This window comes from Netta rufina (genome assembly GCF_964035555.1).
Source record: "Netta rufina genome assembly, chromosome: 1".
NCBI lineage: Eukaryota > Metazoa > Chordata > Aves > Anseriformes > Anatidae > Netta > Netta rufina.
This window is the reverse complement of record NC_140123.1, coordinates 168,446,799-168,461,826: the sequence shown is the minus strand read 5'-3', so window position 1 is coordinate 168,461,826 and position 15,028 is coordinate 168,446,799. Positions and strand designations below refer to the sequence as shown.

Sequence of the window (15,028 nt, the reverse complement as noted above, 5' to 3'; positions counted from 1 at the left end):
TCTGGTTTTATTCCACAGAGAGGCAAAGTGGATTTTTATTTTATAAAGGTTTCTTTCATTTAACACGTAGACGAGCGGCGGTGCTGGGGCACACCGCGTGCACACTCAACACGCGGCCCTGCGCCGGCACCGGCGGGGAGCGAGGAAATGGCGGCCCCAGCGGCCGCGATGGCCGCCGGCACGGCGCAGCAGTGACCCTCGGCTCCTCACGGAGGGTTTTTCGGCAGCGAGGCCGCACCGAGCCCGTCCCACACCAACCCCCGGGCGGCCCCGGGCTGCAGGCCGGCGGCGTGAGGAGGAAGGCGGGGCGGGGGCCGCCCGCAGCTCGTCCCTGCCCTCGCCGCCGCCGCCGCCGCCGCCGAGCCTGCGCCGTGCGGGGTCGCTCCGGCGCCGGCCGCGCTCGGTGTGGCGGGCGGGGGGCGGCCATCGCCGCCGTGCCAGTGGTGGCGAGCAGCCCCCCGCCATGCCCGTAGGTGCCGGGGGCGAGCGGCGGCCGCGGGGCGGGTGGGGCGGCGGTGTGGCTGATGCGCTGCGCCTTGTGCTTCCCCTGCAGGCGGTCTCCTCCTGGCTCTCCATGTCGTGCTACCAGGAGGATTTCTTCAAGGAGTACCTCAAGATGCTGGCGAACATCATCATCCTGAGCTTGCTCATTTGTATCTCCCTGGCCTTCTGGATCGTCTCCATGACGGCGAGTACCTACTACGGTGAGTACAAAGGCTGCGTCCCGGGCTGGGGCCCGGAGCTTGCCTCCTCCTCTCCCCACTCCTGCCCCAGGAACATGGGAGAGGCTCCTGCAGAGCCCTCTCCTCCTGGGTACAGCTGACAGGAGTCCGGCCGGGTGCTGGTACCCTGCTCTGTCAGGGAGAGCAGCGATAGCGAGCACTGGCCTACTGAAAAGTTTTTGAAATGCACCTGCAGGCTTTGAACGGGGCATGCAGGAAGAGTTCTGGGGTCAAGGAAAAGAGAAACAGAGGAAATAGTGCAAGAAGAGAGGGATGCATGGGTACACACAGTCAGCTCTGCTCCGTTCAAGCAAGTCGAGCGGGCTGTGTGTGGGTTTGTTGTGTAGGGTTACAGGGACACTGGTATTTTCTGTGAGCTGTTGTTCTGCTAGGACCATTTTTACAGTAGTGTGTAAACACAGCACTACTGCCTGCAACATCAGTTCAAGCCCAGAAGAGTTTAACTGCTTTCCCAGGACAAGTAAACACGCGTCCTTAAGACCTCAGTTAATTTCATGCAGGAATAGCTTCAGTGTCATGGCATTTTTGCTGATTGCCCAGGGATGCAGCATGAGCGCGCCCAGGTGCTAGGTGTCACCTTGGATTCAAAAGGAGCTAGAATAAATACACCACCACCTGTATAAACTGCCTCTTGCAGCAGCAGTTGGATGTCCCTACACAAGTGGTTTTCACTGTTTCAGGTTTTAGGGTAGCTATTAGGTCCCTTACAGCATTAAATCTGTATTATGTGGACAGTTCTTCTTTGGCTTGCAGAGGGATGCTAGACACACAGAAGGTATGCAAGAAGCAGGCTTGACAAACAGGTTTTGTTAATTTCATTTTGAGGTAACCAAGTTGGTCTGAAGCACGCTTTTAATGATGTAATTTATGCATCTGCTGTCTACAGGTATAGCTCTCCCAGTTTTTCCACTAGTCAGGGTATACCAGTCCTTGCTGTCTAACATGACTGAGAATTGATAGAGTGGAGAACCCTGATACCACATGTATCAGGACTAAGGACTGATAGGAAAGAGGGGACTAGAGTCAACTCCCCCTCTTTGTGGAGAGGGACTATGGAACAAGAAGGACATAGGACTTCTGTTGTCTATTTCTCTGAGACCATGGCAATGCCTTGGCTTGAAAAGGAAACATATAGTAGGAGTGGGCTTAATGAAGTAGGAGAGAAAACTGATGTTCAACCTGTAAAAGCACTGAAATTTACCACAAATAAAAATATGCTACAAGCAGTCATTTATTAATTTACTGTTTATAGTTCATAGTAATGGTTAAGCACCAAAAAGTCACCAACATATGTGTAAAACGGAAGTATGAAAGAATCCATAATAAAGTACTGAATATGTTCTATCTCAGTCTTAATTACTAAATATAATAGTAGTAACTTAGTACTAACAATGTTTTTCCCTAAGGATATACAACAAAGTCAGTTTTAAAAGTTTAAAATTGTGTTCATTAACTAGCCCAAGAGAATCTCTTTACGTTCTGATACTGCTCACAGTCAAGATACCAAGAACTTACTTGGTTTGTAATTAGCAATACCAGGCTACACAGCATTGGAGATCACTTCCTGTACACCTGGTGGTGTTTTTGCTTTGAGTTTATGAGTCAACCTTTGGCTGCAAGGCTCACCTGCATGCCTGCTGCGGCATTGGGATTTTCCAGTACACAGAAGAGAAGTTTGTTCATCTTGAGAACCTTTGTGCTTGCAATGACTAGTGTTTCACTGTCAGATGCATTTGCCCTACTTTAAACCAATGAGCCTGCATAGCTGCAAAACTGTAGGTACTGCTGATGGAAGCATTCTTGTTGAAAACTATCGTGTTCAGCTTTCCAACAAGACAAGCTGCTGTGCCTGTGTGAAATGTTTATTCTATCAGATGGAGACCCAGTTGAATGCTAGATTTGTGATGTCATATATTCGTACAGCAGATACAAAAAATCATCCCTCATGTTTTTTATTGTTTTAGCTCAAAAGCTGCATCAACAATTAATTTTTTGTAAGTTTCTGGGCTTTTTAAACGAAACTCACTTGAAATCTGGCTGGGATAGTCATCGGCTTAAGATACATTTTTGAGAGCTTTGTATCAAGATTAAAAGAATGGAAAGGGACAATGTTTTAGACAGCGGTTATGTCACTTTCACCTACTGACTTTGTCATTTTTCTGGAAGTGAAATTCTATCAGAGCAAGTTGTGTTGTTCAGGACATAATCAATAGCTTTCTTGGCTTTCTGGCTGCAGAAATAGAAGACTTTTTTTTTTTTTAACTCATAACAAGAATTTCTTCTTGTACTTTGAAATTTTTATGTTCTAAAATATGTACTTCTAAGATTGTTTCCAATGAAATGTATGTCTTCAAATTTAAAGTAAAAATAAGTTGGTATTAATATACTTATATTCTTACTGCTAAGGCGGTAGATTTATTGAGTCACCCTATGACTTAAATAATATACCCTCTAAATGGACAGTAATAACTCCTTTATTAGCTTTATTAATAGCTTTTATTTTAGTGAGTGTTCTGGAATTTTAGAAGGAAACAAATATGTTTAGGATGTTGATGATAAATCATCTCCTTAGAAGATAAGTTGCTATGGACACTGGTGCTTTATGGAATCGTGTTAAATATGACAGCTGAGTGGGACATTGTCTGCCTGTTCTACAAGCTCTTTTAAATTCACATCATAATGACTTGAATGACTAAGAAAGGGACAAACTGGAAACTCAAGAAAAAATATTTTAGAAGGCACTGTAGATAATTTGATGAGTAAGTATCTTTAAAATAAAATACGTCAAAGTAGTTTTTATTCAATTAATTTTGTTTGTAAAATTAAACCATTTATAGTTTTGAAAACCATTTTTATTTTGTTTGGGAGTTGTTCAAATAGTCTCCCTTGGCGGTTTAAGTGTTCAAATATAAAAATTGTCAGTGGAGAATATCATTAAAAGCAATCCTTTCTTGTAAAATGTTTTGATTACTTTCCAATTAAATACTTCAAAACATTCTAAACTGGCTTTTTTTTTTCTGTGTAACAAAGATAACAGATGAGCCATTTTTGCTTAGATGTTAATACTAGGCCTGAAGTCATTTTTTTCTTCAGTTCCAAAAATGCAGTATTATTTTCAAATACAGAAACTGTGATTATGTAGAACTGTTTTCATATGATTCTATGAAAGCAATGAATTGATAGATTTTAATGCAATGCATTATGAATTGTTCTGTGAGGAAAAATAATAAGCTACAGTCAAATACTTGAATATAGCCATAGCACAGGAAGTTCATTTCGTTTAAATTATGGTGGCTAATAAACAAAGTAAACAGAAGCAGAGAGATGCGTTGTCAATTTTGCCACCCCTCAACTCATGTGTACCGTTCATTTAGTAAAACGTGTAAATCTAAAATCCACACTCATGTGAAAACTCAGGACTTCTGTAATGTGACAGTTCTGTTGCAGCTACTGTTGGAGAACACAAACCAGTAGAAAGGATTCCCCCACTAAGTGAGGTACTGTAACTCTTGGAAAAAGGATAACTCTTAACATAAATACATGTTTTCAGTCTATGCTGTGTATACCACACCACAAAGAAGACAAATGGGAACATGTTGTGCAAGCCAAGGGAAATTGTCTTGTCACTAAATATGAATTAATTATTAGGAATTAATAAAATAAATAATAAGAATCACTTGCTAAAATAAATAAAGGGCTAAAAGATGAAAGAACAACTCCTGTACATTAAGGAATGACTAATAATAAGGATGTTGAAAGTGGTATCATTAATGAATCAATGATTGAAACTGGTGATAACCGTTTGATTGCAGCGGTGCTGAGATTTTTTTCTAGATAAAATTGAGAAAAGTAAACAGTGGAACATAGAAGTGGAAAACAATTAGTCTAGGGACTCTTCAGAGAAAATATACCAGAGGCTTTTGAGGGTAAATATGTAGTAGAAGACATGACTGTTGGATGCAGCATGTTTTTAAACAAGTCTCTGCAAGGCTCCAGAGACCAAGGTGTGCAGTTAATTGCTTATACTATTGCCAGGTTGGGAAGAGGCTGTGTGTGCGTGCATGTGCAGTAAAGAGGGACTACTCAAAGCACAGAATAATAAGTCTGAATCATTCGTGATTCTCAGCTAACCCAAATTCCACGGATTAGAGAAACAGACAGAATTGGGAGAACTGCACTAGATAACTTCAAGCTCACTTGAGGATAAATGTTTAGATAGAAATCAGGATGTGCAACACCAGACTTGTGTATTTAAGGAAAAGGTAGCCAGATGATACACAAAGTTTATAGCATCTGTTGTTCTTCCATAAAAGTCATTATTTAACAGGGGAGCCTGGGACTTGCTGAAATAAGCTTAATTTTTCAGTTCTTTTGCTGTTCTTAGTGTTCCTAGTTTTCTTTGAAAGTTTCTAGAGCTAGCCCTTTTGGTTAAAAAAAAAAAAATTGATGGTTAATAAAGTCATAAGAACACCCATTGTAAAGGTAATGGATGTGTTTGCAGGTTCTGAGAAACATAAATTCTCCCTGTGGAGATGTGCTCCTGTGGGGGAGAGGGGAACTCAAGAGCTTGGTTACTGTGAATAAAGGTGATCAGGTAGTAATGGAAGAAGAGAACAGCAGGACAAATAAACGTATTTTACACCACAGCTGTCTGTAATTAATATGCTGCATGACTGAAGGAGGTCAGCAGCCTGGTTCAGTCAGTACAAGCAGGTCATGAGGAGGAGGGCAATTACACTGTCCAGGTTACTTAATATGTTATCATCTTTTTTTGGGGAATGACACACACTTCATTGCCAAAAAAAAATCAATAGATTGCTAGTAAGGAAGAAAAAGTATTTTATAATAGTCAATTCATGGGGTCTCCACATACAAGAGTACTGCCTACAACTGTGTTCATCCCATCTCACAACATCCACAGCGGGATCAGCAAGGAACAAGGATGATCAGCGTAGGTGACAGCAACCATTTGAAGAAGACTTCCTAATTATAATTCAGAACAGAAAGGGGGCATCTCTATACATCATGAATGGCAGAAAGCATGTGAATAGGAAATCACAGAATGGGATGCTGAGTCAGACGTTTGGCTGGATCGTGTGCTAGTTCTTACGTTTTCAGCTGGGTTTAGTGTGGAAACAAAATGGTTTGGGTAGCAACAAAAGAGGAATTTTCTTTTTTATTATTGTAACAGAAGTCCAAACATCTAAACTTCCATTCTAATGTCAGTACAAATCATTGGTGGTTATGTGAGAACCTGGTGGGTTTTTTTCATGGACTAGCAGAAGGACAGAATTAGTGTATAAAGGAAATGTGGATTTCCTGCTAGTTTTATGAGAAGAGCTAAAGCATCACTGTGGCTCAACTAAGCACTTAAATATGTTACAGAATATGTAAAATTTCCATACAAATAGAAAGGATAGAAATACAAAGCTACAGAAACACAAGCTGTTAGCTAGTTTATGTACACGCTGATGTCTCCTCTACACAAAGATGTGAATCTACACCTGGAGTCTTCTGTCAGCCATGTAGAAATCCTTCCATTAACATAGTGTAAAATTCTTATTGATGGTGCAAACAACAAAATGATAGCAGTACGTATGTCCTAGGAGTATTTCAGGATACATACGTGGATGAAACAAGGGATATAGAAGTCTGCTTGCTTTTCATTGATGAGAGCTACCAGACTAAAGCTTTTGATAAACAATAACAACTTCCTAAAATCCCTACTGTTTGCCTTTGCTTGAAAGGCAAGGTGGAGTTTCCTTTCATAGCAGAAAAGTGCTAAAAAGCATTAGTGACTGCAGACAGTGCTGTTCATTCTCTATAATGTTGTCGTGTATGCTGAACTTTGATCAAAACAAAAACCAAAACAAAACATTGTCATCATTAACAGATATGATTTGTTCAGTTATAACACAACTGATGGATATGTGAGAACGAGTCCTGTGCCTAAAGGGAGCCTTTTCCTACCAGCAAAGCTGAGGACAGACTCCTTGTCAGGGAGTGCAGCAATGGGACAAGGATTAACAGCTTTAAAATAAAAAGGGTAGATTTAGATTAGATATAAAGAAGAAATCATTTACTTAGAGGGTGGTGGGGCCCTGGCACAGGCTGCCCAGAGCAGCCGTGGATGCTCCATCCCTGGAGGTGCTCAAGGCCAGGCTGGATGGGGCTTTGGGCAACCTGGTCTGGTGGGAGGTGTCCCTGCTCATGGCAGGGGGTTGGAGCTGGGTGGGCTTTGAGGGCCCTTCCAACCCAAACCAATCTGTGATTCTATGAACATGATCTTTGAGGGAAGCTCTTGACCTGTTTTGTTTACTTAAAGTTGCTTTATAGTTTCTTTACATGAAAGGAATACTAATGTTTTGTTAACTTTGATTTTAGTTTGCATTTTATTCATATTTGAAACTCTGTTCTACATGGCATATTTTTCTAATATCTGAACATATCTGTTTTATTCAGACAGATTTCAGCTGGTCTTAACATTTTGAATGTTATTTTTTTCTTGAGCTTATTAGTCCTTTTTAGAATGAAAAAACTCACTATGTTTATTTCTAACACATTTGATATTTGTTAATTTTAGTTAATGTATTTTTTTCTGTGAAGGCTGAATGAAAAAAGGAGTAGATAATTGCAGGTATTTTGGTCTTCCATTCATAAACATACTTTTCTTTTGAGAGGTAAGGAGGTTCAATTTCTATTAAGATCAGATTTTAAATGTATACAAGGTGAGAAATACTTTTCAGATATAAAGGCATTAAAAAGGTTTATAAGGATGGTCTGTAACCATTTTATTTAAATTGCCAGGTAATTTACGACCAATTTCTCCGTGGCGCTGGCTTTTTTCGGTCACGGTTCCACTAGTGATTGCTACACAGGGTGTTAAGAAGAAGAGTCTTGACCACAGTGGTGCATTGGGAGGTATGTTTCTTCTGAGGTTATTAAGTTAAATGCTTAATAAACTGAATTAAGTCCCTTTTTACTGTACATAATATTCTTTTAAGACTTTCCTACCTAGTTCTATTATAATAAAAAAAAAGTAAGCATACATTTGAATTTATAGTGATTTTAATTATGTTTTAGTCAAGTTAACTTCTGCTTCTGTTTGTAATGCATTTGATAAATATTGTCATTAGATTTATATAAATCTGCAAGACTGTTTTGAGCTTAAGTACAGTGCGCAATAAAATCTGCATGGTTTTGTTCGCTTCACATATCTAGAGATAATGAAATGCAAGAGGCAGTGGTAAAGAAATAGCCTAAAACTGAGCCATGTCAGCAGCCTTACCTGCCTGGTAGGAAACCAGCAAAGATAACATGGTTCTCCTTTCTGTAGTATCAACAGTTCTAGGCATTTTTGGCCTCTCGCAAATATGAAGAAAATTAAACGTGTTCTTCAGTTCAAGCCAATGACCATTTCAGCAATGTTTTTTCTTGATCACATGAGAGAAAAAAAAACAGTCAATGTTCATTGAAATATGATGCAAGACTTGTGGGCAGGGTGACTGACCTTTGTCTTGTGGTGTCTGAATTGACGGTCAGTGGAAAGAAGCAAGTCCTCGCATTCTTTCCACCTGTGTCACCCATCTTGCAAATCTTGTTTGGGGTGTGAGTTAGAAGGAAGCATTTTCTAGATTTAACAAAGTTTTCTGCTATGCTTTTATCTCTTAATATAACAGCTCTGCTAGCCAGCTTATACTGGCATTCATTTTGCACACAGCTAATTTTCTTTCAGTCAGGGAGAACTGAAATCATGCAGTGGGCAGTGAGTTTGACCTCTCTTGTGGAGGAGGTAGGAAAAGAAACATCCAGGAGCTCAAATACTTGAGAAAATAACAGAAAGAAGATTAAAAAAAAAAAAGAAAAAAAAAAGAGAAAACAGAAGGGAGAAGTAGCAGCTGTTAAGATATGGAGGAGGGTTATTTGGTTTATCTCAGAGACCTTGCATGGGGGAGAGGTTTGATCCCCAAACTGAAGATAAACTTGGGGTTAGAGAGGCTGCCACAGCTGTCTATATGCTACTCATACGAACAATCAAATTCTTTGGGCAGGGTATGTAAATTTCAATTAGATATCCTTCGGCTTTTCTCTATTGCTCTGTCTTTTGCACAGTATTGCTGATTTGTGGCAACAGAAGGTGTTCAAAAGGAGTCATATGCTTTAGCAGTAGCAATAAAATTAGCAATTTAGCTTTGAAAGTTAAGAGAAAATGGTAAAAGTAACTGTTTTTATGTCAGTGAAGATGTCTCTGGAGTTCTCACTACAGGTGTTAAATGCTTCAGTAATTCCCTTACTGCATATTTATCTCAGATTTATCATGACAATCACTTATCATGAAGATCATACTAAAGAGATTAAGTTGTTACATGAAAGAACGTTATATTGATGTGTTTTTTTTTTTCTTTGTAGGATTGGTGGTTGGATTTATCCTTACAGTTGCAAATTACAGTTTCTTCACTTCTTTGCTTGTATTTTTTGTTACTTCTTCAAAGCTTACTAAATGGAAAAAAGATATAAAGAAGAGAATAGATTCCGAATACAAAGAAGGTAAGCTCTAACACTTTGATTCTGTCAGATCCCTTGTGAAGAGTAAATACTGCATATTGCACTGTATTTCAAAGGGTCCGATGAGATGTAACACCCAAAGAAGAGAACGCTCCTGTCATTCCATCCCCTTATCCCCCTGAATGTAGCGAGCAACTTACCTTTTTCTTCTGCCCTATTACGTAAATTGTTAAATATTTTCTGTTTTGAAATTGTCTTTTTAAATTTAATTTTATATGTCTTTCTGCTGTTCCATTTCAATGTGTTTTGTCTGAAAATGCTAACATTTAGTTTTTGTCACTTTAGGTGGACAGAGGAATTGGCTACAAGTATTTTGTAATGGCGGTGTTCCTACTGAGCTGGCTATCTTATATATGATAGAAAGTGGACCTGGTGAAATTCCAATAGACTTTTCAAAACAATACACAGCATCATGGATGTGCTTATCGCTTTTGGGAGCTTTGGCATGCTCTGCTGGTGACACGTGGGCGTCAGAGATTGGTAGCGTTATGAGTAAAAGCCAGCCAAGGTTGATAACAACCTGGGAAAAAGTTCCAGTAGGTGAGGAGTTCTGTTCTACATCTGTTCTACATGTTCTTGTCTTAATATTTTCTTGATTGTTTTGAATTACGCGTCCAACTTGAAAAGTTCAAAAAAAGCCTCAGAAAAGCAAACATTAGGAATCTGAGATTAGAAAATGTTAGCAGGAATGCATTCTGTGAAATGTGATTTACTCGGTTGTGTTTCTGCTGCATATTGTCTGTGAGATGCGTCAACACAGCATCCTGTGAGCTAAAATCATCCTCAGTGACTGCTGTCACTTCTTGTCTCTGGTACTATTAGAAGCCTTTATACTGCTGATAATGCAAAGACTACAAGTTATCTGAATTTTTCAGTCATTAAAATTTCAATCAATAGAAGAAAATATAAATATATACGTACAGATATAATGCAGATGCTACAGAAAATTCACTTCTTAACCGAATTGCTCATTTCCCTTAATGTACTACAAAGGGTACGTAAAATGAACCTTCTGTCTGTGAAACCTTGCCTGCAGATGACATTACAGCCTTAAAGCACTGTGTTTTTTGAGTCTTGCTGGCATGTTGTTCTCAGTTTTAGATCTTGTGGGCCATGATGTAAATGCATGGACATTTTTTTTCTCATAATAAGTGTTCTTTTTTTTTTTTTCCAGTAAGCTTTCATCTTCTTTTCTAGGGATTTCACTCTTTCTTTTAAATGTGTTGGTGAAATACATCTTTGTATACTTCTGAAAGAGGCGTTGTTTTAATAGCATGCACATCTCAAGCTTTGCGTTAGAGCAAATTTTTTCCCTCCTAATTAACAGCAGTCGAATACCAGGTGACACTGAGAAGTTTGCAATCTGGTTTTATTTAATTTATTGCTAGTGAATATTTCTTGATAACTAACCTCAGAGACTTGGAAAGTAATACTGATACACAGGCAGTAGAGGTACAGGGTAAGCTTCTCAGCATCACGTGGGAATTGTAAATAAAAGCCTTGGTAGCAGAGTCTTACGGATAAGAGAGAGAAATATGACTATGAGCATAGTTGTGGTTTCATATGAAACATCTGAATGAATTTAAGTCTGTAGGAAAAAGTCGGTAAATCAGCTTGGTTTTGTTTGATTTTAGGTACTAATGGAGGAATTACGTTAGTGGGCCTCCTCTCAAGTTTGCTTGGTGGCATGGCAGTAGGAACAGCCTACTTCATAACACAGCTCATTTTCGTGAGTGACCTGGATGTGTCCGCGCCACAATGGCCAATTGTTGTGTTCGGTGCAGCAGCTGGCTTGCTGGGATCAATTGTTGACTCGTATTTGGGAGCTACAATGCAATACAGTGGTAAGAATCTTACTCTTTTTTTTTTTTTATTTATTTCCTAATGTAATCTAAAAATGGACTTAAATGTCAGGAACGGCTGAGGAGGTAATTTTTAAGTGGGGAAAAAATACAGAGTTAGCATCACAAAGGACAAAGAGAGCCAAAGTAATGGGCATCCTAATGAAAACAAGAGCAAGGACAGTTGGTCCTTGTCTCTCTCATCCTCTTCCTTTTGCACATTTTGGTTTGTTTATCTTACATTACTGTATTGCTGACAGCTGAAAGAGACCAGAGATCTCCAGCATGTTACCTTGGAAAAAACAGTCGCTGCCTCCTCCTTTTCTGTGTATTTAATTATGGTAACCTTTTATGAGAGAAAACGTCAGCTTAATTTTATCCATACACTCAGACTAATTGGTAACTGCTGAGTCTCCATTTCGTACTCTGGAGACTTACCGGTAGTGTCAACTTCAAGAATTAAATAAGAGGAGCTCAGAGAAGATGTGCACAGTATTTTACATTCTTTTTTTTCAACTGCTTAATACTCTTTCCTGTAAATTAAGTGTTTTGCAAACTAGCTGATTTTATTTTTTTTTTTAAATGAAACAAATTCTTGTCCATTTAAAAAGATTGTTGTCTGGTTGATTATAAATAATTCCAGCATTTATTCACTCATTGATCTTCAGGATCATTGTGAATGAACAATAAATACAGGCAACCTTCAGGCTAAGTCCTACATTTAAGAATTGTTTAAAGACTATATCTGACATTTTTTTTTCATCAACTGTTTTGCAGAGAGAATTTAAGTTTTCAGATTTTACTATCAGTATACTTCTTGGTAGAAGTCAGGGTGTGAGTTTGGAGATGAACTGTCTGAGAGATAGAAGCCCGTTGAAGCTACCATCACAGTGAGAACTGCAAACTGAGAACTGATGTTGTAGATTTGGCTTTCCAGCAGTTTTTATGCTCTATTCTTCGTAGATCCAGTAAAGTCCAAAACAAAATGGAATGCTCAACCATTTGAGGAATTTTTGGATATAATACTTCTGTACTAAGGAGGGAACATTTAAGCACTCAGGCAATGTCTCGTTCTTCTAATGAAGCAGATGCATTAAGAGAATGTGGTAAACTTAGCTAATGCATTTGTCAGCATCTATTTTTTCTTCAGATACTTTTCCATGATCAGCAACTTATTTTTTGAGCTGCAGCAGGGACAGTGTTCAAGTTCCTTAACTTTTCCAAATTCATAAGCTGGAGAATACATACCATACACACATACATGCTATACATAGTGTGATACAGACGAAAAAGTGCTGTTCACGGTTGTGCACTCTGTTAGCTTATGTGTCCCTCTTTATTTTAACCCACTTTCCCCAGCCATATTCAATGTCCTTTCATAAGATCTACTCCAGTCTTCCTGTAGCATCTTGAAAAAATATATAAATATAGCAGTGGTAACAAAGAACTGTGGAAGTGTTGTGTTTTTTAAAATGTTTTTTAAAACATTTAAAAATACTTTATTTTATTTTTTATTTAAAACGTTTAAAATACTTTAAATGTGTGTGGATGGAAGTGAAGCTGTGGACTCTGAAAGCTGGAGAAGAACAAGTTTAAAATAATTTTATTATTATTTTTTTTTAAATATGACAGTGCTGCCTATCTCTTCTGTCAAAGTTTTGTGTATTAGTAATCTTCACAGCTTCGGTTTATGTAATAGTCTGTGCTTCCTACTGTTCCTGAAAGAAAGTTCTTCTATACCACACACACATGAAAACTTTGCTTCATCAGCTATGCAGAATTAGACCAAGATTTTCCTAAGTGGCCAAGCTGAGATTATACATATTTTGTAAATAGCCAAGCTAGTGTAAAGGCTTGCTGTTACTGCTCTATGTGTTTACACTCTGAATCTACAATATATGTAAATTTGTGGTATGTATTTATGAAAAGTAGTCCCAGTTTTCCTTTCGAGAAAACTTAAGACTTTCTAAAACACAGCAAGTGTTAGGATTTAAATATAAAGCTTTGAAGATTTTTTTTTTTCCCTGTAGCTCTTTTGAATTAGCCAAAAACAACTTGCTTTGTTACGGAGCTATGAAAAGAGGTTAGTAGACCTGGTAGAAGCGCAGCTTCTCAAATGAAACAATTTCTAACATAAAACATTGCACGTACATCTTATTCTTTGAATCTACCAGTTTTAGCTAAGTGATAAGATTTAACTAATTCAGTTCAGTTTGTTGGTGTCTTTTCGTGCTGAGGTTTGGCACCACAGTGGTAAACTGAACCTAGGAGGTTGCACACATTTGCTTGCTAAGTTTCTTTTCATCTGGGTGGGCTTTTTAAAAGGAAGTCTTTTTCTTTTCACAGGTTTTGACAAGAACACTGGCATGGTTGTCAACCACCAAACAAAAGACTCCAAGCACATATCTGGAAAACCCATACTAGACAACAACGCAGTAAATCTTTTTTCTTCTGTACTCATTGCTCTGGCGCTTCCTGGTGTGGCATGGTGTTTCTGGCCAAGAGGTTGAAATGGTTTAAGGCTTTCTGCGTGTGGTTCAGTTATATTCCGTCTTACTTACAGACTCCTAAGAGTGCTCTTTGAGCTCTCTTGAAGAGAGGGATCTGAACCTTTGAGAGAGCCAAAGGACTTTCCATCTCAACTTATTTAGCCTACAAGCTTCATATGGCAGTAGCCATCTGTCAAGGCAAAGGAGGGGTTTTGTCAATATGCTCTTGCTGCTCTTTAAGTGGGTGTAGATCATTGCCAAATGAGGCGAAGCACTTTTTTTATCCTCATGGAGCTGAAGGGTTGGCTTCTGTGTTCTCTATGGCAGAGCAAGAAGCTGGAAATAGAAGTCGTCTAATCTACATTTACCAATGTGATAGAGCACTGCAACTGTTCAAGCCAGGCACAAAATACTCTGCAGCTTTATGCAGTGGTAACACGGGTGAAATGGATGAATTTTGGTTTAGTATTTGCCATAATCTGCAGTTTGTAGGGCTTTGAGGAAATACTTGGGGGAAGAGAAGTAAGCCTTGTTGCCTATTTTGTATCCTGATACAATCTCCACCTCCCTGAAAATAGGGTTCGCAAAAGTGATGCTACGATAATGCTATAATAAAGTTTGAAGCAAAAGACTAAATTCAGAATAAAAATGCACTAGTTTTTCCAATAAGAATAATAAATTTATCCATGTTTGTTTGAAATTCTTATTTCTTAATTAATGCTATATAAGAAGATTGTTAACACTGTCGTAATGTGGTACTTATTAAATTGTGTAACATTAAATATTACAGTTTTGCGTTCACATTCATCTTTTGATAAATATGAACATTGTTTCTGTAAGCATAAAATTACTTCATAATATTTAGCATTCTGAGTAACCCATATTCTTTAGTTCTTTTTAAGCCATGTAAGTTTTTTCTATTTTGTTCAGGGCTGCTGTTCACAGGTGATAGCTTCAATCAAAGAAGCTACAGAGGTTATCCTCTGTAGGGATGGGGGAGAAGGAGTCTTACTGGCAAAGCATTTCAAAGGGGGAATTTAACTTCTGGTGCTTGGGCTGCTATATTAGATGATTCCATCTTTCATTGTTAATTATAAGATGTAGAAGTCATTTAGCCATTATAGATTGTATTTAAACTTTATGAATATCCTCATAATAACTGGAGACATTCAGAAAGTAGGGCCTGTACAATTAACGTATAAGAGATTTTTCTTTTTATCTTCAGAGATAGATTAATATTTGTGTTAAATAGCTGATTTATTTATTTATTATTTTTTACAAATGTGGTGTACATTGCCTGTCCAAATTGATTTGGATTGTGTATTCTGTCACCTTTTATAAGAATATTCAAAAAATGTAACACCTCCTATGTCAAATCTATTCATTTGAA

General features: G+C 38.4%; 1 protein-coding gene across 2 annotated transcripts; it reads left to right on the top strand.

The window, feature by feature from the left end:
• The first annotated feature begins 356 nt into the window (after positions 1–356).
• On the top strand, positions 357–14,439 carry TMEM19 (transmembrane protein 19). 2 transcript variants are annotated; one of them, XM_084289939.1, is made up of 7 exons: positions 357–469; positions 554–704; positions 7,551–7,664; positions 9,153–9,290; positions 9,594–9,848; positions 10,943–11,152; positions 13,496–14,439. In XM_084289939.1, the coding sequence occupies exons 1-7, from the start codon at positions 464–466 to the stop codon at positions 13,657–13,659; spliced, it is 1,038 nt and encodes a 345-aa protein (XP_084146065.1). In that variant the 5' UTR covers positions 357–463; the 3' UTR covers positions 13,660–14,439. The 2 variants fall into 2 exon arrangements, with proteins under 2 accessions (XP_084146065.1, XP_084146064.1); XM_084289938.1 differs by having other exon boundaries at positions 368–704.
• Positions 14,440–15,028: the final 589 nt, after the last annotated feature.